The sequence below is a fragment of the Megalopta genalis genome, chromosome 13 (assembly GCF_051020955.1).
Source record: "Megalopta genalis isolate 19385.01 chromosome 13, iyMegGena1_principal, whole genome shotgun sequence".
NCBI classification, from domain to species: Eukaryota; Metazoa; Arthropoda; class Insecta; order Hymenoptera; family Halictidae; genus Megalopta; species Megalopta genalis.
The window spans coordinates 6,565,061-6,588,102 of record NC_135025.1 but is presented as its reverse complement, the minus strand read 5'-3'; the positions used below and the strand labels follow the sequence as shown (position 1 = coordinate 6,588,102).

Sequence of the window (23,042 nt, the reverse complement as noted above, 5' to 3'; positions counted from 1 at the left end):
CCCCCCACAAAACGGATTTCTTTTATGATTTTCATTTCACGTTCTTTTGTCTTCTCTGTTTTGTTTTTGCTTCTTCGTTACCGTTCAACTCTCTTTTAACGTTTACGTGTCCGCGCCACGTAAGAGAGCCATCGTCCACGCAGAGAAGAAGAGACGAACATCCCCGCTGCTCGATCCCGCGATCGATCTTTCGGGATCGATCTCCGTTCAGGGGACGGAGAAGCATGCGGGCAACGAACGAACGACGAGCCGAGCGTGACCCGGAGGGGGAGAAGCCGAGAAAAAAGTCGAGACAAATGGAAACCGAGGGAAACGGAAAAAAGAAAGGAGAACGGACGAGGTCGCAGTTGAAAAGCGAACACGGCCGGGATCCGTTTAGATCCTCCGTGCTTTTTTTTTTTTAGGGAGGAAACACGGGAGAGAGATCGTTCTCGCCGCCGCTCTACGCCCTCCGATAGCGCGCGCGCGTATACTCTTTCTCTCTTTCTCTATCTTTCTCTCTCTCTCGATCTCTCACTTTCTTACAAGCTCTGTCTATCTGTTTCTATCTGTCCTGCTGTGTCTTTTTCTTTCTCTCTCTCTCTCGCGCGCGGAACTTTCTGCTCGACGAGAGAACGGAAAAAGCGAACGAAGAACGAACAAGAACGAAACTAAAGAAACGAACAAAAAAAAGAAAGGAAGAACGAAGGGAACTTTTCACGAATATCCCCTGTCGCCTTGAACCAGATCTGCTCCTTTCTGTTTTCTATTTCCTTCTATCGTGTATCTGTTTTTTAATTTTCGTCCCCCACTGATACTTCAACGTAACACACACACTACTGTCGACTAATCGAACCCCCCCGACCACCATTTTACTTTTATTTTATACCATTCTCTCTCTCTCTCTCTCTGTCTCTCTCGAACTGTCTGTCTGTCTAACTGTCTCTCTATCTGTCTCTTGATATTTCTTCTTCTTCCTTCTCTCTGTTTCCTTACGTTCTCTTCTGTCTTCTTGGTCAGTCTCTTCTCTGTCTCCGTCTCTTCTCTCTTCTCTGTGTCTATTTCTTCTTTCTTCTCTGTATCTATCTTTATCTTTATCCCCGTCTTTTCTATTTTCTCTATCTTTATTTTTTCTTTCTTCTCTTTTTATATGTGTTTCTTTTCTCTTTTCTGTATCTCTATCTCTATCTTTTCTCCCTTCTCTATCTCTATCTCTATCTTTTCTTTCTTCTATATCTCTATCCCTATATTTTCTTTCTTCTATATCTCTATCTCTATATTTTCTTTCTTCTATATCTCTATCTCTATATTTTCTTTCTTCTATATCTCTATCTCTATCTTTTCTTTCTTCTATATCTCTATCTCTATATTTTCTTTCTTCTATATCTCTACCTCTATCTTCTCTTTCTTCTATATCTCTATCTCTATCTTCTCTTTCTTTCTTTTCTTTCCCTATCTCTGTCTTTTCTCTCTTCTGTTACTTTATCTCTATCTTTTCTCTCTTCTCTTTCTTTAGCTCTATCTGTATCTTTTCTTTCTTCTTTATCTCTAACTTTTCTTTCTATTCTATCTCTACCTCTATCTTTTTTCTCTTCTCTATTTCTATCTCTACAACTAGCTTTTATCTCTTCTCTCTCTCTCTCTCTCTCTCTCTCTCTCTCTCTCTCTCTCTCTATTTATCTATCTCTCTATCTATCCATCTATCACTCTCTCTATCAATCTGTCAATTTATCAATCTATCAATCTATCACTCTATCACTCTATCAATTTATCACTCTATCAATCTATCACTCTATCAATCTATCAGTCTATCAATCTATCAATCTATCAACTTTCTCTCAGTTCTCTATTACGAATCTCTTGATAACCTGGCCCTTTTCTTACTACGTCTTGCTATGTCCCGCTTTCTTTTGTTTCTAGATATTGCAGAACCTACAAAAAAAACGCACTGAGCGGAGGGGGCGCCTAAGTTCTGACAATATGAGTAAAAAGAAGTCCGGTTTCAGCAAAAGCGACCTTATTTTTAAGGTAACCCGCCCGAACGAACGCGCGAGCCCGCGTCCACGGGGTTTCACGGGGTTCGCGGGAACCGTGGGACCCCAACCGCCCCGGGACCACGTGACCGTCCCGCTTTCATGAGACCCGAACGACGGACGCCGACTCTGTCGATCCTGTGTGCCGTTCTCCCGTTTTTTTCAACGGTCGTACTCGAGCCTATAAAAAAAAAGAGAGAGAAACGAAAGACTCGCCGAATGAAATTCGCAGTCGGAAGGAAACGAGCGAATCGACGAATTGATCGGTCGCGGCCGACGATGTCGCGGCACGTAATTATCGAGCACGTTCGTCGAGCACCACACGAGAACGTACACGAGAACGAAAGACGATAATGCGAGGACCGTGGTCAACGATACATGGCCGAGCCAGCGACACGAGCCCAGTTACGATACGTGTACAACCCGATGTAAACCCGAATTCGAGTCCCCGGGGGAGCACGAACGGAGGCGAGAAAGAGTCCAGAACGGTCCCTCGAGGTCGGGCTCTCAGAAACCGGATGCGGCGGTCCGGGGCACGATGGACGCAGGGGCTGTACGCTGATTGGCTCGTTGGTTTATTACAAACATTCGCTTCTACTTTCCGCCGCATTATACATTACATATATATACCCGCAGCAATAGGCTATGCTTCTATACATTCACCATCGGCACCCGCCTAGCGATGAGAAAGTACCAAAAGGTGTGTGTTTCTTTCATTTTCTTTTTCTTTTTTTTTTCTCTTACCGATTATGTACGCGCGTACAGCACGCACCGCCGTGCTACACGCGTGTACACGTACACATATCTGTTAGAGAGAGAAACTGTCATCCCCGGAAACGAAACGGAACGGAACGGAACGGGTCAAAAGCGCCACGCTCGCGACAATGTCGACGCCGACTTCTGACCCACGTTCTCATTGCTCTAACTCCGCTCGTTCCTTGATTCCGGGCCAGAAAAAAAAGCAATAGTTCACTCGATGGACGAACCACCGGAGACTATAGCGTACCTATGCCCCGCCTGTGCGTTTTGCAAAGACGAAAAAAAAGAGAGGAGAAGAAACGACGCGGCGTCGATGGAAAAGAAATAGAATCACGGGTTTCGAACGGACGTCACGATGACGAAGAGGAGAGACACCGTGTATATCGAGCTTGTCGATCGTTGTCCTCTACTTATCGTGGATCCCACCTCTCTCTCTCTTTCTCTTACTTTCTCTCTCTGTCTCTCTTTCTCTCTATTTCTCTGGTTACTCTGATTTACCGTTTGCCTATGATTTAACGAGTTTCCGCTTCTCTGTCAACCGTTCCGTCGCGGATATCTCCTTCCACTCGTTCGATCCTTGATGCAGAACCCAGCCAAATTGTTGCTCCGAGTCCGCCGAACCTTCTGACGTCCTTCTCCAAGGTCCTCGAACGATGTCCCCCGTTTGCCCGGCGAACGTTCGCCGGAGAAGAGACGCGAACCGCGATCGAACGCGGTGGATCCCGGAGGAACAGGCGGCCGCATTCCGTAACCAGCCCACATAACCTTGACAGAACCCTGCCAAATTGTTGCTCCGAGTCCGCCGAACCTTCTGACGTCCTTCTCCAAGGTCCTCGAACGATGTCCCCCGTTTGCCCGGCGAACGTTCGCCGGAAAAGAGACGCGAGTCGCGATCGAACGCGGTGGATCCCGGTGGATCTCAGAACAGGCGGCCGCATTCCAGCCCACCAGTCCACGCACAATCTCTTGAGAAATGCTTTTTTGATCGCTAGACGGTGTGCACGATCCTTTGATAAACGAGCGCACGTTGATTGGGCGTCCCTTCTCTGTCGCTTTGTTGCAAATCGCGCGCACTGTGCCGCTGCGGGCGATGGGCGCTCGACCCCTCTCAGTCTCACGCCATTTCTGTGTTGTTGTCCGTGGAGTCCGTGTCGCTTTGGATGTTTCGTAGAATACTTTGTTTTTGCAGGCTCTAGAGAAATGACGGACGCGTCGAACGGGCCCGGCTCTGCCGCATTTCGTGAACACGGAAAAAACCAGTAGCCTGCCCCGCCTTTGCGTTTCCGCGGTCGAGAGTCCTTCTTGCAGGAATGTGTTCCGACGAACTCGGCAGAGAGACCCGGTGTCTATAGAGCGCCCCTTTGATCGTCCATGTTACGTTCTCGTCGCCAGCTTGTCAGCGTTTCGGGCGCGGGCTGGCCCGCTCTCGCTGTTTCAGAGCTCGATGTTCCGGAAACGCTGACGGTCGCGATCATCTTGATTAGATACGCTCGGTGCCGGGTGCCGCGCGAGATTTGACAGTAGAACTACACGACGATCGTCTAACGACCACCTCGCGATCCCCGGTGCTTCGTGTTCGAAGGAATTTCGTTGCCCGAGCACGTGTTACGGTTAACACGGCACCAGGGATCGTCGCGGCTTTGCGTGTCCTCGTTGAAAGAATACGAAGTAAAAGATGACGGCGCGTTCCGCGCCAATGGAAGACGACGCATTTTGACTTGAACTTTTTTATACGTCCACAGAGACGTCATAGTGCTCGGTAGTTCTAGTGTCGAGGTCGCGGTGTTCGCGCAACGACCGGGAAATGTATGGTCGCATTAGGCTGTGCCGAAAGTTCGTCCCGTTTTTGTACCAATGCGCGCCAAATAATTTGTCAGGCCGACTCAGGCCGACTCGGATAAATGACTGATACCTTAGGAAAACAATGAAAAACACGCCTAACGACGAGAGGATCTTCGGGACAGCCTGATGCGCGAGGAAAATAAGTCGAGAGCGTAGAATTAAAGTATGTTCACGCGAGGCTTCGTTTTCGAGGAAATCGAGTACTCTCCGTACTCGTGGTGCATGCGTGCGTTAGTATAATTACGTAGATGAAGTAGAAATGGTAAGTCATTGTCAGACACGTAAGCGACATCTCGACCCTTTGCATGGCGGACGCTTTTTACGACAGCCCATACAAACTCCGCTCGAATAATATCCGGGTACTTCAACGAGAATCATCCTCTTGCTCGATGTCATTAGGCTAACGATTCGACAGCTGGGGAATCGGAATGTCGATGCGAAATCACCGTCGCCGGATCACGGGTCACGACGGACCCAAGGCTCGCCACCCGCGAGTCATCATCTCGGCCCTGCGTTGCGAACGTTTGGTCACACTGTTCCCTTGAAAACGGAGCTTCGCGTGACATCCATTCATTCTCTTAGCATCCTCCCTCGCACCGCAAACGTCCGAAACTCTGAATCGAGAAGTCCGCGACGCCGTCGACGAATCCTGGAAGATATCGACGTCTGCGACGTATAATATATACAGGGTGTCCCAAGAATGTCTCGCAATCCGAAAGTGGCAGGTTCCTCGGATCATTTGAAGCAATTTTTTCCTTTACAAAAATGTTCTCCGAGGCATCGTTAACGAGTTATCGACGAAAAACAGTGACCAATAAGAGAGCGAGCGCGGCCGGCGCTCCGCCCTTGCAGCTAATGCCGCGTCGCGCTGGTCATCTGACGCAGCGGCAGCAGTCGCGAGGGCGGGACGTCGGCCGTACGCGATCTCTCATTGGTCACTGTTTTTCGTTGATAACTCGTTAACGGTGCCTCGGAGAACATTTTTGTAAAGGAAGAAGTTGCTTCGAATGACCCGAGGAACCCGCCACTATCGGATTGCGAGACATTTTTGGGACAGCCTGTATAATCGATCTCTCGACGTTACTTGTGCTCGAAGCCGCAGTCGTTAAAACCCTCGGAAGCATCGAGCGAACGGAGTTAATTAACGTCGAACGCGCGACAGCGTGCATAGCTCCATTAAAATCGCTTTCTTTCTCTCGGACAACGTTGCCAGCGTCAAAGAAACGCCGCACTTCATGAATATTAATCCGAAAAAGCATCGCGATCGCGTCGCTCGGGATACTGCGATCGGCGAGAATGAAGTTCGAAGAAAGCCAGCCGACGTGGACGATCGCGTGAAAGGGCCGAGTTAAAGAACGAACCGAGGTTGTAACATTCAAAGCGTCACGCGGGACTCTCGCGAATAGGGCATTTCCGAGTGGGACGCCGTCGAGCCCATCGCCGGCCATCGTCGTGAAATCCGGAGAGAACCCCCCGGCCCCTTCCCGATCCCGGCTCCCAGAGCCCACCCCGCGCGATCATCCCCGTGCTCGAGGCGCATCGCTGTTCTTTTTGCCAGATGAGTAACGAAAACGGAAATGAAACGAACCGGAAGGGAAACGGGATAACAATTAGGCCGCAGCGTATGAGAGTAGAGAGCTCGCTACCAACCCCAACACACCGCCGCTCTACGAACGACGTTCACCCTACCTCTCGCCTCCTTTCCACGCCCGTTCAGCCCGCTGTTGCTTCTCGGCCAAGAAAATGCAACCCCTTTACGCGATACTGGCTGGCTATCTTTGTGTGGCTGCGAGCAGGCGCAGAGCAACAGAACAGACTATAAAGAACGATAGCGAGAGGAAGCGGTGGCTTGCTTCGTTGCTTAGAGCCTGGCTTTTTCGCCGCTTGATGATTGTTTGACTTGGCAGCTGGCGTTCTTTTTTACGTTCTCTCTCTCTCTCTTTCTCTCTCTTTCTCTGTCTATCTCTCTCTATCTCTGTCTATCTTTATCTGTCTCTGTCTATCCGCCTTCCTTCATCTCCTCTTTCTCTCTGTTTTTCTCTCTCTCTCTCTCTCTTTCACGCGCATCCTCTGTCTGTTCTTCTTGCTCTCTTTTATTTCTATGTATTTTTTCTCCATCTTCGAAACGTTCTCCCAAGCGCTTCTGTTCTTAATCTCTCTCGTTTCCGTCAGTTCTCATTCGGTGGTCTCTCACTAATTTCCGTCGCCTTTTTCCGTTCTTTGTTGAAACGTCCGCGCGACTCGCCCGGCCGCAGACACGCGGGCACGATCGGTCGAAGCCCTCGGCGACCGACCGATTATATACGCTCGTTTCTTTTCGGTTTTCCGTTCCACGTGTCCACGTGTGCGTTCGACTCAGCTCCACCTCGCTCCTGCTCCACCGTTTTTCTTTTTTTTTTCGTTTCCACGTTCCGCAGACGCCGCCTGCGACAGCGAGTCCGCGCGACTCCTCGGCCGCAGGCATCGATAAACCGCGCGCCGTATCGTTGCCGGAACATTGTTCATCGTGTTGGTTCTGTTTTTCTCGTAATCGTGGACAGCCGTTCGGTGTAACGAGAGAAACCGCTTTCGTCGTTTTCAGCGGACTTGCGACTGTCAGCGGAACCGAAGGTTCGATGTTCAGTTAATCGTACATGTACATTGTGTGTCATTCCTTTGTTTGCCTCTCATTCTATTTCTCTCTGTCTACCTCTCTCTCTCTCTCTCTCTCACTCTTTCTTCATCTAGTTTTCTCTCTCTTTGCCTCTCTTTCTCTCTCTTTCTCTCTCTCTCTCTCTCTCTCTCTCTCTACCTTTTTCTCTCTTTCTTTCTTTTTCTCTATCTTTGTCTCTCTCTGTCTCTCTCTGTCTCTCTCTGTCTCTCTTTCTGGTTACATTTTAGTTGTTTACGTTATTTCGTCGTTTTGTTTTCCGTTTCTGAATGATTCAAACCATGCGTATGCATATCCACTATGCGCGCGCTCCCATGCGTGACCAAAAAAAAAACGAAAAGAAAAAAAAACGAAAAAAAGAAATAAACCACGTGCCATTCTCGATTTGCGCGCGCAACCAACAACCAAACCAAGTAAAACCATCATCATCGACTATTTGAACGTAGCGCTGTGTGGCGGGCGCGCGCGCGCGCCCGTGTATGTGTACCGCATGACGATGTTTGTTAGTTTGTTCGTTCTATTCTTGTTTACCTATATCTCTAATTTTTTTGTGACTTTTTGTTGGTTCGTTTGGTTATTAATTGCCAGGTAATGTATTGAAACTAGTTGTGGTCTAGCAGTAAGTTTAATCATCGCCCTAAGAAACCACCCCCCCCCAACCCCACAGAAAACCCGAACCCCCCATCTGAACCAAGCCTATGAATCATCACCCCCCACTACCGCCCCCCCTTTAGTAATGTATAAGTAAACCCAGTAAGTTGTCCAGTAGGCGCCAGAAGCAAAACACACCTGCGACTCGATTTTTTTTCTCTCAGCCATCTCAGATATATCACAATATCATAATTGTCGCGCGATTCTCATTCTGCGTTCTACAGACCGTCGATTTGGCCGCGCTGTGTGCGCTTTTTCTTTGGAATTTGTGCCGATCGAAATCGAATGACGATCCGCTCGGGGGATGGCCGATCGGCCCCCTGCGCTACCTGTCTCTCTCTCTCTCTTTCTCTCTTTCTATAGACATATATATATCGTTCTCTGTCTCTCTATCTCTCTATCTGTCCATCTGTTTGTTACAATAAATCTCTCACTATGTCTCTTTCTCTCGAGACGGCTCGTCGAATCGAGAGAAGCGGGGCCTCCGTGGCCCGCAGCTCTACAGGACTCGATCGTCGCCATTTGATTTCGAGATCCGTCGGACTTACCAGGACGCCCGATACTCTGACAAAAAAAAAGAACCCGACGTAATTGAACGGTGTTGCAGAGAGTGGCGCGGAGAGATCTCTGATTGCATTGATACACGGCGGCGCGATGCGATCGCGCTCCGCGATCGCGATCCAATGGCCCTCGCGACGCAGATAATTGTCCGCGTGTTTTGCGCGGCTGTACTCGTCGCAGTCCTTGTAATCGCAGGATGAAATTCCACTGTGCTGGTTGGTCGGCGTTTTCGAATAATGATCGTGCCGCGGGGATCTTGTTTGGAGACGATCCTGATCGTTGTGTTGGGTCTTGTTCTCTGAAAATTCGACGATTCGGTGGATACGTGGAAATGTTTTGTTTCAAATGTTGCTGCTATAGTTATTTTTGCTACACTTTTGACAGATTTTTGGCACATCGTGATTTGAAGGAACGTGAAAAATAGTCACGGAAAATATAACGTAAATATTCGTCGAAGAGGGAGACAATAGGGGGAACGAAGAGGCGGTCAGAATTAAGCAGAATTGCCGGATGGAAATTATGGCAGCTCGTGGTCCAACTACGATCCTTGCAACGCGATGCAAGGTACATTATATTCTGCAAGATGTATGGGACAGATGCAAATTTTTTTACATCGATTGCATAATAATAGAACGTGCAGTGTCCAGCAGAATGATCTTCGGAAAACGATCGAGTCTAGCCTGTAAATTTTTTGCTATATATATAGAGTCAAACTCGTGACGACGATCTCGAACAGATTATACTGATCACGAACGCTGTTCGTGTCTTTTGAATTCGAATTCAATTATATCGCTCTGTTGCAACAGTTGTGCTACATCGAAAAGTAAGTTGAAGATCGATTATGTTATTATTATGTTATTTGATTGATGTTATGATTATTATGTTATTTGAAGGAAGGCTGCTGCTGTTAGCAGCTGAAGAGTTAATTGATTCTCGTTTATGAATTAGAGACTCGCGAAGACCAAATTAATTATCGATAGGAAGCGTATTTAACCCTTTCGTGGGCACAGTGTGAGTTTTCAAAAAAATGGGAATATTCACTTACCATAATTTTATTACCATATTATATTATGTAATATTAATAATAATTATATATTACGTTATATATTATTATCATATTATTATTATATGTTATTGTATTATATATTATTATTATTATTATATGCTATTATTATATTAGTACATATTATTATTATTAATATATTAATATATCTATATGTATATATAACTTTAATATATTATTTTGACGTAATCACTCAATATATTATTAATATATTATATATTATAAATATTACATAATATTAATATAATGTTACCATATTATTATCATAATGTTATTCGCTTTCCTGTTATTTTCAATCTTTCACCGCTCGAAATTAGGGGTGCTGGGGTCACATTTATATATAGCAGCACATATCAACAGCGCAAATATTTAAGCCTAGTATCCATATGCGCACTAAAAATGAGTGAAAAGCTTAGTTCTCAGTGCCTATGAAAGGGTTAAAAATGAATTAAAAAAAGTTACTCGACTGCTTCTCGAACCTGCATTGTTTAATTGTAAAAAAAACCAACACGGTCTCCGCGATATATTTCGATCGTTTCTCTCGACGTTCCGTCGCTTAATAAACAATTTCCAATACAAATAAAACACAAAGTATTGCCAGAATTCGAAACAGGTACACAGACTCGTCTTTCATACTTTCGAACAATCGCCACAAAGCAGACGAACGTCTGCTTAATTCCTTTCAAAGTCCCGCGAATAAAAGAATTTACATGTACATCCGCAGTGCGCCCGTCACGTTTTATGACATTGCAGCAATAATACAGGAAGTCGAGAGCGATGCGGAACTTCCGCAACTTCGGTAACTTCGGCGCGTGTAAAGCGCGACGGCGAGCACGTGGACGGTGCATTGTTTAAAGCAACAATCTTGTCGGCAAACTGGAACGCCAAGTATTGCGAATTTCGTTCGCAATAAAAGATCAAATAGTACATATATATATACTCCTTTCGAAACGAGATCATTCTGCTGGACCCTGTTCGATCGCGTTTAGGTTGTTCCATAATCGAACGCTTTCGATGAATGGATCTCAGCGAAATCGTTCGATCGTACTTAACGTTCTCACGATCTTCAGGATGAGATTAATTCTCTCTTCCTGAGCACTGCGAAAGAATAGAAACCGTTTTCTGAATACAGTATAAAAGGATAGAATTATTTTCTCTTTCCGAGCACTGCGAAATAATAGAAACATTTCGGTTTTCTGTGAATACAGTAAACGGGTAGGATTATTTTCTCTTTCTGAGCACTGCGAAAAAATAGAAACCGTTTTCTGAATACAGTATAATTAATAATATTCTCTTTCCGAGCACTGCAAAATAATAGAAATATTTCGGTTTTTTGAGTACAGTAAAAGGATAGAATTATTTTCCCTTTCCGAGCACAGCGAAAGAATAGAAACATTTCGGTTTTCTGAATACAGTATAAAAGGATAGAATTATTTTCTCTTTCTGAGCACTGCGAAAAAATAGAAACCGTTTTCTGAATACAGTATAATTAATAATATTCTCTTTCCGAGCACTGCAAAATAGTAGAAATATATTTCGGTTAATAATAATAATATTCTCTTTCCGAGCACTGCAAAATAATAGAAATATTTCGGTTTTTTGAGTACAGTAAAAGGATAGAATTATTTTCCCTTTCCGAGCACAGCGAAAGAATAGAAACATTTCGGTTTTCTGAATACAGTAAACGGATAGAATTATTTTCTCTTTCTGAGCACAGATTAATTCTCTCTTTTTGAGCACTGCGAAAGAATAAAAACCGTTTCTCGTTTTCTGAATACAATATAAAAGGGTAGAATTATTTTCTCTTTCCGAGCACAGCAAAGGAATAGAAATATTTCGGTTTTTTGAATACAGTAAAAGGATAGAATTATTTTCCCTTTCCGAGCACAGCGAAAGAACAGAAACATTTCGGTTTTCTGAATACAATATAAAAAGAATAGAATTATTTTCTCTTTCCGAGCGCAATGAAAGAGCGGAGACACTTTTTGGTCGTACAAATTTGGTCGAATAAAATGAAAACACTACGAATCAAACAAACCTGCCTCGGATTTAGAGTTAAAATCGCTTCGAGCTCGAAGCGAACAGCGTTCGACAGCAAACGAGCGAACTCGCGGCGCAGGAACAGTTTCTCCCGCGACGCGGCATGAGAAAAAAGAGCCGAAAGATGAACGGGGGACCGGCCCGAGGCAGAATCGGGTAGTTCGTTATCCTCGGGGGATGATTAACGCGTCGAAGTTGCAGTTTCTTCGACTCGGGCGGACACAGTGTCTCAATGCAATCAGACGGCGCCGAGCCGATTGGCCAAGCATGGCGGACGATGCCGGCCGGAAACGAAGCTACAATAAGAACGACGACGATGATGATGATGATGATGATGATAACGGTAACGCAGGCCCTGGTCCTAGAGAGTATCGGGCCGGCCGCGGCTCAAATTGGAAAACTTGCCGAGAATTGGTCGCGGATTACCGGAGTCCAGAGATCGTTTCCCGCGATCGGGCTTCCTTTCGCCGCGCGCGTTTCCGACAAGGCGAAACCGGGAAACGATAACGCGAACCTGTGCTGTACATACCCACGATAATACGCACATATTCATCGAACCACCTGATACCGATCCTTAGATAATCTAGCAGCCCCCCCTCGGATCGATTGGAGAGCGCAGCGGACACCGCCGGACGAGAAACCGAATTCGAGATTCGGCCGGGCTTAATTGCCCCTGCTGCCGACTCTTTGTTTCTAGGTCGTTGGATTCCTGGGGAAACGATTAACTTCCGGATGAACCGTGTAACGCACGGATTAGTGCGACGGGCCCCGCGACGCTGAAGAACGTTTAAACGGGGATCGGATTACCGCGTCTCGTCGCCGTCGTTCGGTTTTATTGCGGACTTTGCAGTGCGAACGTTTTGTTGAATGCACGGAATGGTTGGACGAGGGGCTGTTTTTTAAGTATGTCGAATGTTAGACAAATGAGAATCACTAATATATATATATATAATTATAATTATTGTTATTAATATGTTGTATATAATATTACATAATAATATTATTAATAATATATGATATATATAATATATATCATATTTATGTATGATTATTATATTATATATATATATATATATATATATATATAATTATTATTATTATTATATATATATATATATATATATATATATATATAATTATTATCATTATTATATATATATATATATATATATATATATATATATATAATTATTATTATTATATATATATATATAATAATATACAATATATAATATATTATAATACCATATATAATATATACAAAATATAAAATAATATATTATATCATTAATATATGTGATTTTAATATCGTTCTTATATATCAAGAAGTAATTAGAATTAAAAGAATTAATCTGGAGATTTTAACGTTGTACAATATGAAATTGTAAAATGAGATGACTTTTCAATTCAGATGTTGAAAATAATTAAAATATACATGTTCAATTGTGAAAAGTGTTTGCAATCGACGTATTAATTGTTTGACAAAGAAGCACTAATATAATGGTTTCAGTATCGAATATTATAAAAACGATTTAGAGTAATTGTTCAATTAATAGATAAAATATGCCTGCATATAATTGGAAAAGATATTTATCATTAATGTATTCATTTTTTGACAAATATAAAGAACTAAGAACGTGATTTGAAAATTGTATATCATAAATATACTTTAGAATTAATTTTTCAATCGAAACATTGTAATCAAGATAATATGCTTGCACAGATAATTGCAAAATAGATTTCTAATTAATAGATGTACTGTTAAAACAGATTTGAAGCCACCGAAATCGAGATAAGAATATGAAAATATATCAAGATCGAAGTATCATATATATATAATAAATTTATAATATATTATAATATATTTAAAATATAATAATAATATAAATATGCTATATATATTTTTCGTAGTAACTTTTTCGACGAGGACGTTGTTACGAAGATAAATTCAAAATGTCACTATACATGCATGTACGTCTTTAAGGTTCGAGACATTATTAAATAGTTAATAAATGTTACATGATACGGATTGAAGCATCCATAACAGAGGTAGCAGTATAAAAATAGCAGCATATAAAGCATAGGGTACAAAAAATAACGCCGGTAGTGCAGATATTGATTCGACGTACGATGTAATTAAATTAACCTGACGCGTTGTTGAGTAATCCACTATTTTTCTCACCAGGACATTAACAATCGAGATTATTTAAGAAAGCTGAAAAATGTCCTATCAATAATATAAAATGAAAGTGACCTGCAGTGGCCTGGCTATGCAATTGTACACGGGCGCAACCCGGAGTAAAATTATTTAAATAAAAGACAAGAATATTACGACACAAAATATAAAATAATTTCGAAGTGATACAGAAAATAGAAAAAGAACGCTTTCTTCGTCGAAATTCAAGTAAACGGAAAAGTTCGCAATTTATATTACTTATTATTATTTATATTAATAAAAAGATGATCGTAGAATTGCCAACTCGAATCCATTTCTCTGTTCTTTTTTTTAATGCCGCGCCAGCAACAACGGCCTCGCAGCGACTCGTCTCTCAATTGTATATCCGACCTAAATACGCTAAAAAAACGAAGCCCCCGGCATCGAACGAAAAAACAGAAAAAAAGAAAGAAAAAAGAAAAAGGGCGACGAGACGAGCATCGTTTCACCGGGGTGAAATCGTCGCGCTGATCCGAAGCTTATTACATTCGCGTTTTCCTTACAAGAATTCGAACGCGACGGACGGGAAGGAAATATTCTGCGACGAGGATAAAAAAACGAGAAACGTAAGCGCGCCGCTCGCGAACGATTCCCGGAGTGTTCCGGAGCACGCCGCGCGGAAAGAAAAACGTGGCGGAATCGACTTGATCCGCGTTTCTGAATTTCAAATCGCCCTCGGCAGAAATCCAGCGCGCGGTCGAATTGCATGAATAATTCTATGAACGTGCTGCGTCGAAATTTTAAAGTCATTTGTGTGCCTGTGTTTGTCTCTGTGTGTGTATGTGGGTGTGCGTGTGTGTGTCGGGGCGAGCGGAGGGGACATAGATAAAAAAAAGGAGGAGGAACGAGATCGCGCCGGTTTTATTCCATTCTTGTTTAACGAATCGTTAATCAGCCCGTTGATCGGTCTCAATAAATCTGCTGTCGGCACGTTCAATTAGTTCCGTCAGCGACTGGCTCGCCATTCAAAGCCACAACGCTCGCGCGAAGCAAAAATTACTGGTCCGCTTCGTGAATCCGCCGACCGAGAGAATCTTGCGTCGCTCGTACTTTCAAATTCGTTTCCCCGGGCCCGTCGAAAGGGCCTCTGTCGAATTCCGCCGTGGAAAGTACCGTCGCAGCAATTTCTCCCATCGAATCGACCTCGAAGCTCGAAATTCGATTTTTGGAACACTGGGACGTCCCGGCAAAAAGCTGGCACGCCGCTCTATTAACACGTTCCGTGCCGAGCTTTTTTTACTCGAATCTTCACACTTTGATATTTTACTAAAACTTGATGTATTACGTGCGATTATTAATTCTCGTACACATAACAACGTAACAAAAAGCTTATCAACGCCCATTCTTGCGGTGGAAATTGATTCTTCGGTTCTAAATTTCTTGTAAACAATTTGTTCAGTTCACTAAGTAAACATGCAAGCGTGTACCATGGATGGTACATGTGGCACGGAACGTGTTAAAAATGAATTGCCCGCTTCTTGAACGCTAAAGTGTTGTTGTTACTTTCCCCGGGCTTCCAACGATCTGAATTGTTAACGAAGAGAGAGAGCGCGCGCGCGCCGGTAAAAAAACGTCTCGCCGCGCGCGCGCGCGCACGAAATACTGTTCGTAATTATGGGACGTGCTTCTTCGGCCGTTCGGAGAGGCAAAAAATCATTGCAAACGAACGCTGCAGATAATTGGAAAGAAGTTCGATTGCTGCGGGAAAACAATCGCGGAAACGGCGATTCTGTTTCAACATGTAAATCGCGAAAAAAACGGTGATCAACGAAACAATCTCGATGTAATCGTAAGTATTAGACAGTCCGATTCAATCAGACGATTCGTTGTTCCTTTTTGCGGAATCTTTGTTTGAAATCGGTGGACGCAATTGTGGAATTAATCTCGAACATAGGCGTCGCATAGACGTCAATTTATAGTAAGCGTTCAGACACGGAACATTTCGATTCGGTAAAATTGATTTATTAATTGGTTATTAATTTTATTTATAGTCATTTCTCCGATAGAATGAAACAATTTTGTTTCCTGTACGTCTCTGTTTACTTCTTCGAAGCATTAATAACGGAAGGATTCAATTTTGCTTCGATTTCGACGGAAAGAATGACATTCTTCATCGTAATTTTTGTTCGGTCAAAATCTTGTTAATAAACCGACGTGTGACCAATAATTTGTTACAGAAGGATCCACTGAAATAGTTTAAAAGAATTAATCAATTGTTAGCGAACCAAAGTGCTAGTGCAAGCAAAGTCAGATATATTCCACACGCATTTCTTTTTTCTTCAAAGTTTTGTGGATCGTGAAACGATGTTCTCTTTTTCTGTTACCTTCTTCTTTGTCTCCGATCAACAAATTCGTCCGAGATAAGTGTAAACAAATTGTATGTAAAACGGTGTATGTGTATATAACCAATGATATAAAAACACTGCATCGTTTTTGTTCGAAACACAACGTTTGGAACGTTTCGTGTCTGAAAACGGATCGAATAAATTAACGTTAACGCTAAAATTAACAGAGATTCTTTCATAGATAATAATAGAACGAATTTCTTAGTTGACGAAAAGTTGAAAGAAAAGTTTCAAAAAGGTTTAAAAAATTCAAAGAACTTCGGTATCGATATTTTCATAAAATAAATCAGTCGCTTTTGATTGATTCAATATTAAAACATGCTTCGAAACGCGAGCATCTATTTGTCTCGGCGACAAGTATAGTCCTCGCGCGACAAGACCGCATCTTTGCGTTCCCCCCACTTCCTAGCCGCTCCACTGGCGCGGCTAGTGGAAGGGGAAACGCAACCGCGAAGCTGCCTTCTTGTCGCGCGAGGACTATACTTGACTCCGTAACAAATAGATCCCCGCGTTTCGAAGCACGTTTTAACACTGAACGAATCACGCTCCGACATAAAATGGCGCCTGTTAGACACGGCACTAGGATAAAATGTGCAACGAAGAAGATTACGAGCAGTAAATCGTGTCGCAGAACCGTCGTCTCTACGAAGAACAGAGATCGTATAGCTCGCGATTTTAAGCGGCTCGTCCTCGTCGGCGTGACTCCTGCGTTCTCCAGCTTCTGTTACCTAGAAACGGACTTAGATTCCCATATCGTGCTTATGGCGCACTGTTCAGCCGAACAGTTTGCAGTTGACGTTGCAGTTAATCGGATTGCCGGATACGGCGTCCCCGCAGTTTGTTTAAACGCCCGGACAGATTCTGAACAGGTCCGGCCTATAAGCGGGTCTGCGAATCTTGGCCAGCAGTGCAAATGATTGATACGCACGTGTACGCGTACATGCGTGTATATGTGTATGTATAGATGTACAAGTTTGATCCGCCGTCGTCACTATGCGGATGCACACGTACACGTGTGCATTATCTCGTAATACACATAATTTTTGTTTCTTCTGTTAGAGCATTCGTAGAGTAATCATTATTATTATAAACGTTTTTTAGGTTATATTGACTTGTTCTTTTTGTGTGCCACGTGATGCGTATTTTCTAATGTAGCATGCTTTTTTGGACTGAGAACCGAAACCCGGAACAGTATGAACAGCGAAGACTACTTAGGAGAGATGATACACTGAATTTGCTCCCGTTCAGACAGCAACCGTCGTCCGGATCGATCGAAGCGCGCCGTTCTTCGTTCTTCGAACGTGTATTTCTTTGTATTTCGAGAGATCGTTGCCGAACGATGATCATTTTTTCTATTTTTTTTTCCTCCCTTTTGTTTGCGAGAGAAACAGCGGACGACAGAGTTCGGTCTGGACCGCGGAGCATCAGGTAGTTTACTTGGTCTTTGACTCAGATTTTCGATAACAATTACTAAGATAGTTTTGACAATGTATTCAGTGAATTAATATATACATATATATATATTTGGACGCGTTTTTGTACAACACTCGCTTTATTTGCTGTACACTACGCAACCGGAGCTTTGGATAAACGAGAGAAGTTTTTTTCACCGGAGTGTGAACAACGCCCGCCACGCGACGGAACGAGAGTAAACCTTTGTCGTTGTTGTTGGCAGTTCCTGAATATGGCATCGGTGTTCATGCGGATTTTTAACCTGATTTGCATGATGCTCCTAATCGGCCACTGGAGTGGCTGCCTGCAATTCCTGGTTCCTATGCTCCAAGGGTTTCCTAGTAACTCGTGGGTGGCCATTAACGAGTTGCAAGTAAGTATCAACGCTGCTGCCTGACGATCGTGACGAACCTGTGAGTCTCTAGTTTAAGGTGTGACGCGTGAACGAGTGCAATAGAATCGGTAAACAAGTCGAAACGAGTGAAGGAAGTCCCTAATTTTTATTCAGCTTGTCAACGAAAATGAGAGATTTGGAAAGAGGAGACGCGATTATTCGAGCTTTGCACCTCGTTTCGTTATAATTGTAAACAATTGTGAACAATCTTATTTTCTTTTCCGAAAATTGTCGAAATGTTTGTTTACAGCTGAAGGAAAATTAGGGAGAATTTACTGTACTTGCTTCGTTCGTACGAGAAGAACTGTTCGATCGACGCGCGAGAGGTGCAAACTGGCTGGATAATAAAACGATTACACGCGAAGCCAACTAATATTTGCACAGGCTATACTTGGACATGGAAGTTCACTGACTTCGCGCGTAGGAAGCGTCGTCGGTTTATTTAGCGCTCGCGATATTTTACCTTTCGTATAATAAATACTACCTAAATAGAACTACTTACTCGATGCCGGTGAACAAATATATAACAGACTACGAAATAATAGATTTCTCCAGTTATGCAATTAAAAGGTCTGATTGTGTTTCTAAAATCTAAAATCTGCTTTTTCGCACTGATTCTTGTCTTCTAACTGTGTAAATTACAGAATGTTCCATAATTATGGTAACACCTTAAAAGGGTTGATTCCTGAGGTCATTTGAAGCAACTTTTTCCTTAGCGAAAATGTTCTGCGAGGCTTCGTTTACGAGTTATTAACGAAAAACACTGACCAATCGGAGTGCGAGCGCGGCCAGCGCTCCGCCCTTTCGACCAGTGACGCGACGCGCCGACCATCTGACGCAGCGGCAGTGGCCGCGAGGGCGGGGCGTCGGCCGTACGAGATCTCTCATTGATCACTGTTTTTCGTTAATAACTCGTAAACGAAGCCTCGGAGAAAATTTTTGTAAAGGAAAAAGTTACTTCAAATGACCTCAGGAATCACCTCTTTCTAGGTGTTACCATAATTATAGAACACTCTGTATACTGACGTTCCTAATCCCTTTATAATAAGAAGTCGGACTCACAACGGCGATTTCATAGATAAATCGAAAAGAAATTTGATCGATGATTGAGTTTGAAATTTGATCAATCCAAAAATTGTTTCGATCTATTAAGAAAATTCTTAAAAAGCTAAACTTGCCAGGGACATGCGTTGCTTTATAAAAATTTTAAGACTGAACTCGATCAGACACCTCTTGCTATTTTTATTTTATAACGCGTGTTGCAATCGAGAAATTTTGAAAATTATTTTCCTAGGAAGACTCCTCATAGTTTCAACAATTTAAAAACAAAATTTTTAAAAATCGCGTTGCAAGGTTTCTACGTTTTGCTCAACACGCGATCATAAATATAGAAATCGAGACGGCGAGCTATCGAAATAATTTGCCATGGAAACGATTGGTCTTTATTACGTTTCGAAATATTATTTTTAATATCGAATACGTCGAAGCGACGGTATCAGAGAGGTTTTAACATCGCGCCCAAGTATAGCTTGGACAGCGACCGTTTCCACCGACATAATGTTCCACTTCCATTTTTCCAGGACTCATTCTGGCTGGAACAATACTCATGGGCCCTTTTCAAAGCTATGTCGCACATGCTCTGCATAGGATACGGAAGGTTTCCACCGCAGTCCTTGACCGACATGTGGCTCACTATGCTCAGTATGATCAGCGGTGCTACCTGTTATGCACTTTTCCTTGGACATGCGACGAATCTCATTCAATCTCTTGATTCCTCGAGAAGACAATACCGCGAGAAGGTATTTAATCGTTGGAATATATTCGAATGCATTAAAATCGTTCGATATTAATCGCGATATTATTGGTCGATAATAATAATTATCAAATATCTAATTATACAGGGTGTTAACCCTTAACTTTCGCCCACATTTTTTTCGTGCACTTCTCTCTTAACCTGAAAAAATAAATGTTTCCAACAAATGTTTATCGGTTCCTTGTTCGCTATAACGACGAAACATTAAATTTTAATAAATTGTTATCTTTTTTCAATAAAAAATCGGGCTCGCCTAAATTTGTTTAAACGGCATTGCATATTTTTTGCTTCACATGAATACTAACGACGTGCTATAGCATGATCTTCGGCTGACCTTGAACCGAGAAATTTCTGTTCAATCAGCATAAACGAGCAATGATAGCGATTCGCTATCGTAATTGTGAAACAGAGAAAAAATCGAATTCGTTTCGGTTTTGTAAAGTTTTTCTCGTAAAACTCGGTAATATGAATTTATTCGAGCAATTCCCGTAAAATAGCAGCGAGTTTAGCGTTGTCTTTGAGATTAAAATTGTCCCATCTCTTTGATGGGACTGTTTGAGTTCTACTCTATAGCTACAAATTGAATTGAATTATTATTATTATGTTTTATATTACGTGACTCCTTTCTCAATACAAATATACCAATTTTGTTCAATTTAAAACGCGATAAAATTTCTGTAGCAACGTGGATCTATCTTATTTTCTGAAATACTGTGCCCCTAAGAGTTAATAATAATAATAATAATGCCCCAAAAACCTAGGATGAATAATATTAGTAATTATTAATATATTACAATAATAATAATAATTCCCCAAAGACCTAAGATGAATAATATTAGTAATTATTAATATATTACAATGATGATAATAATAATGTCCCAAAGACCCAGGATGAATAATATTATAATTATTATATATTAGTAATTACTAATATATTACAATAATAATAATAATAATGCCTCAAAGGCTAGGATAAATAATATTAGTAATTATTAATATATTACAATAATAACAATAATAATAGTAATAGTGCTCCAAAGACCTAGGATAAATAATATTAGTAATTACTAATATATTACAATAATAATAATAATAATGCCTCAAAGGCTAGGATAAATAATATTAGTAATTATTAATATATTACAATAATAACAATAATAATAGTAATAGTGCTCCAAAGACCTAGGATGAATAATATTAGTAATTACTAATATATTACAATAATAATAATAATGCCTCAAAGGCTAGGATAAATAATATTAGTAATTATTAAAATATATTACAATAATAACAATAATAATAATACTAATGCCTCAAAGGCTAGGATAAATAATATTAGTAATTATTAATATATTACAATAATAACAATAATAATAATAATAATGCCCCAAAGACCTAAGATGAATAATATTAGTTATTACTAATATATTATAATAATAATAATAAGAATGCCCAGGAGCTACGATTAATCATTGTTGCCCGAACCAGGTGAAACAAGTAGAGGAATACATGGCCTACCGGAAGTTACCACGGGAAATGAGACAGAGGATCACGGAGTACTTCGAGCACCGTTACCAGGGCAAATTCTTCGACGAGGAATTGATTCTTGGAGAGTTGTCCGAGAAACTCAGAGAAGTACGACGCGGAAGAGTGCCAGGCCGGCCGGGTCCGGTCTCGGACGAACCCGATACCTTTTAACCGTTGTCTTCTCTTCTGTCGCTTTCAGGACGTGATCAACTACAATTGCAGATCGTTGGTCGCGTCGGTGCCCTTCTTCGCCAATGCCGATTCGAACTTTGTCTCAGACGTGGTCACTAAGCTGAGATACGAAGTCTTCCAACCAGGTACACGTCAGCCGACTAATCCGAAAGAATAATCTCGACGCGCAACGAGAACAGCCCGATTCGTGGCATTATGTTTAATTGCATCTGATTAGGGACTCCTGGCAGAGGATGGATCTATGTAACAGTTTCTTAAGTGAGCTAAATTGCGGCTGCATAAAAACTCTGCGGTCTTCCGAACGTGTGAGTCACCTACGGTTGATCCTCCGTTCTTCCACGGTGATCTTCTCTTTTTAGCGTTCGACTCTTTGAATGTCAAATCGTGGCAGCCCAATTGCCGTGGACCAGTGGCGACCTGTTTTTTTTTTTTTAAATCATGGACGATCGACGCTTTGGTCGGCATTGTCGCGTAGACTTTCATCGGGAATTTAGGATTTCAATGCTTCTTTTTTAGAACCAATCAGCTATCTCGAGTTATAATGTTCTAGGTCGAAGCGCTTTTGTTTGAGAAGCAGAGTAAATTCTCCACAATTGTCCGTCAGCTTGTAAACGAGAATGGACAATCTGGGAAGAGGAGATACGATTATTCGAGCCTTACGAGCCTCGTTTTACTTAGCTGTTAACAATCGGCGACTGTAGAAACGAGCCACGAAGTTTGGATAATAGTATCTTCTTTTCCTAAATTGTTTATTTTTGTTTAGAAGTTCAAGGCAAATTAGAGAGAATTTAGTGTAATTCGTTGTGTTCGTGAGTCGTATACAGGAATCGGGAAACTCTTTTTGACGCTAGAACTACCAAGCCCTAATCGCGACTATTTTGTAACAATTATTATTATATATATTATATATTATTATATATATTATATATATTATATATTATTATATATTATTATATATTATTATATATATTATATATATAATAATATATAATATATATAATATATATATATATATAATATTATATATATAATAATATATAATATATATAATATATATAATAATATATAATAATATATAATATATATAATAATAATTGTTACAAAATAGTCGCGATATAATAATATATAATATATATAATATATATATATATATAATATTATATATATATATATATTATTATTATTATATATATATATATATTATTTTGTAACAATTTAGAATATTTGATTTACTTAAACTTGGTAATGTATGCTTGAATAAAGAAGTTTGTCTAAAAGTTTCATATAGATAGAATATTAGGAATATTAGAAAACTAGAAATTGTAAAAGAAAAAATCAGAATCCTTTTGATTGGTTTGGTAGTTCTACTGCTAATCAAGTTTCACAATCGGCAACGAAAGGGACTTGATCACACACAATCTCATGTCGTACGCTCGCTGTAAAAATTTATTTTGCGATGGTAAGACTGAACTGAGGATGTGGAAACATAAATAATATTTATAATTATAGAATTAACAATTGTTTCA

The 23,042-nt window shown here is 41.4% G+C and overlaps 1 protein-coding gene and 1 long non-coding RNA gene across 11 annotated transcripts in view; both read left to right on the top strand.

The window, feature by feature from the left end:
* Positions 1-23,042, top strand: part of Ih (hyperpolarization activated cyclic nucleotide gated potassium channel Ih) — a 375,005-nt gene that overhangs the window by 333,132 nt on the left and 18,831 nt on the right. For 7 of the 10 annotated variants that reach the window (XM_076525911.1, XM_076525903.1, XM_033477237.2 and 4 more), the window contains 5 exons: positions 1,900-2,007; positions 17,814-17,963; positions 19,565-19,783; positions 21,286-21,432; positions 21,524-21,641. In XM_076525911.1, the coding sequence (XP_076382026.1) occupies positions 1,900-2,007; positions 17,814-17,963; positions 19,565-19,783; positions 21,286-21,432; positions 21,524-21,641 (742 nt within the window). The remainder of the gene's footprint in view (positions 1-1,899; positions 2,008-17,813; positions 17,964-19,564; positions 19,784-21,285; positions 21,433-21,523; positions 21,642-23,042) is intronic. The other 3 variants (XM_076525906.1, XM_076525907.1, XM_076525908.1) reach the window with 1 other exon arrangement.
* Positions 2,014-9,727, top strand: LOC143260460 (uncharacterized). The gene is made up of 2 exons (XR_013034674.1): positions 2,014-9,298; positions 9,369-9,727. It is a non-coding gene; the product is annotated as an uncharacterized LOC143260460 (long non-coding RNA).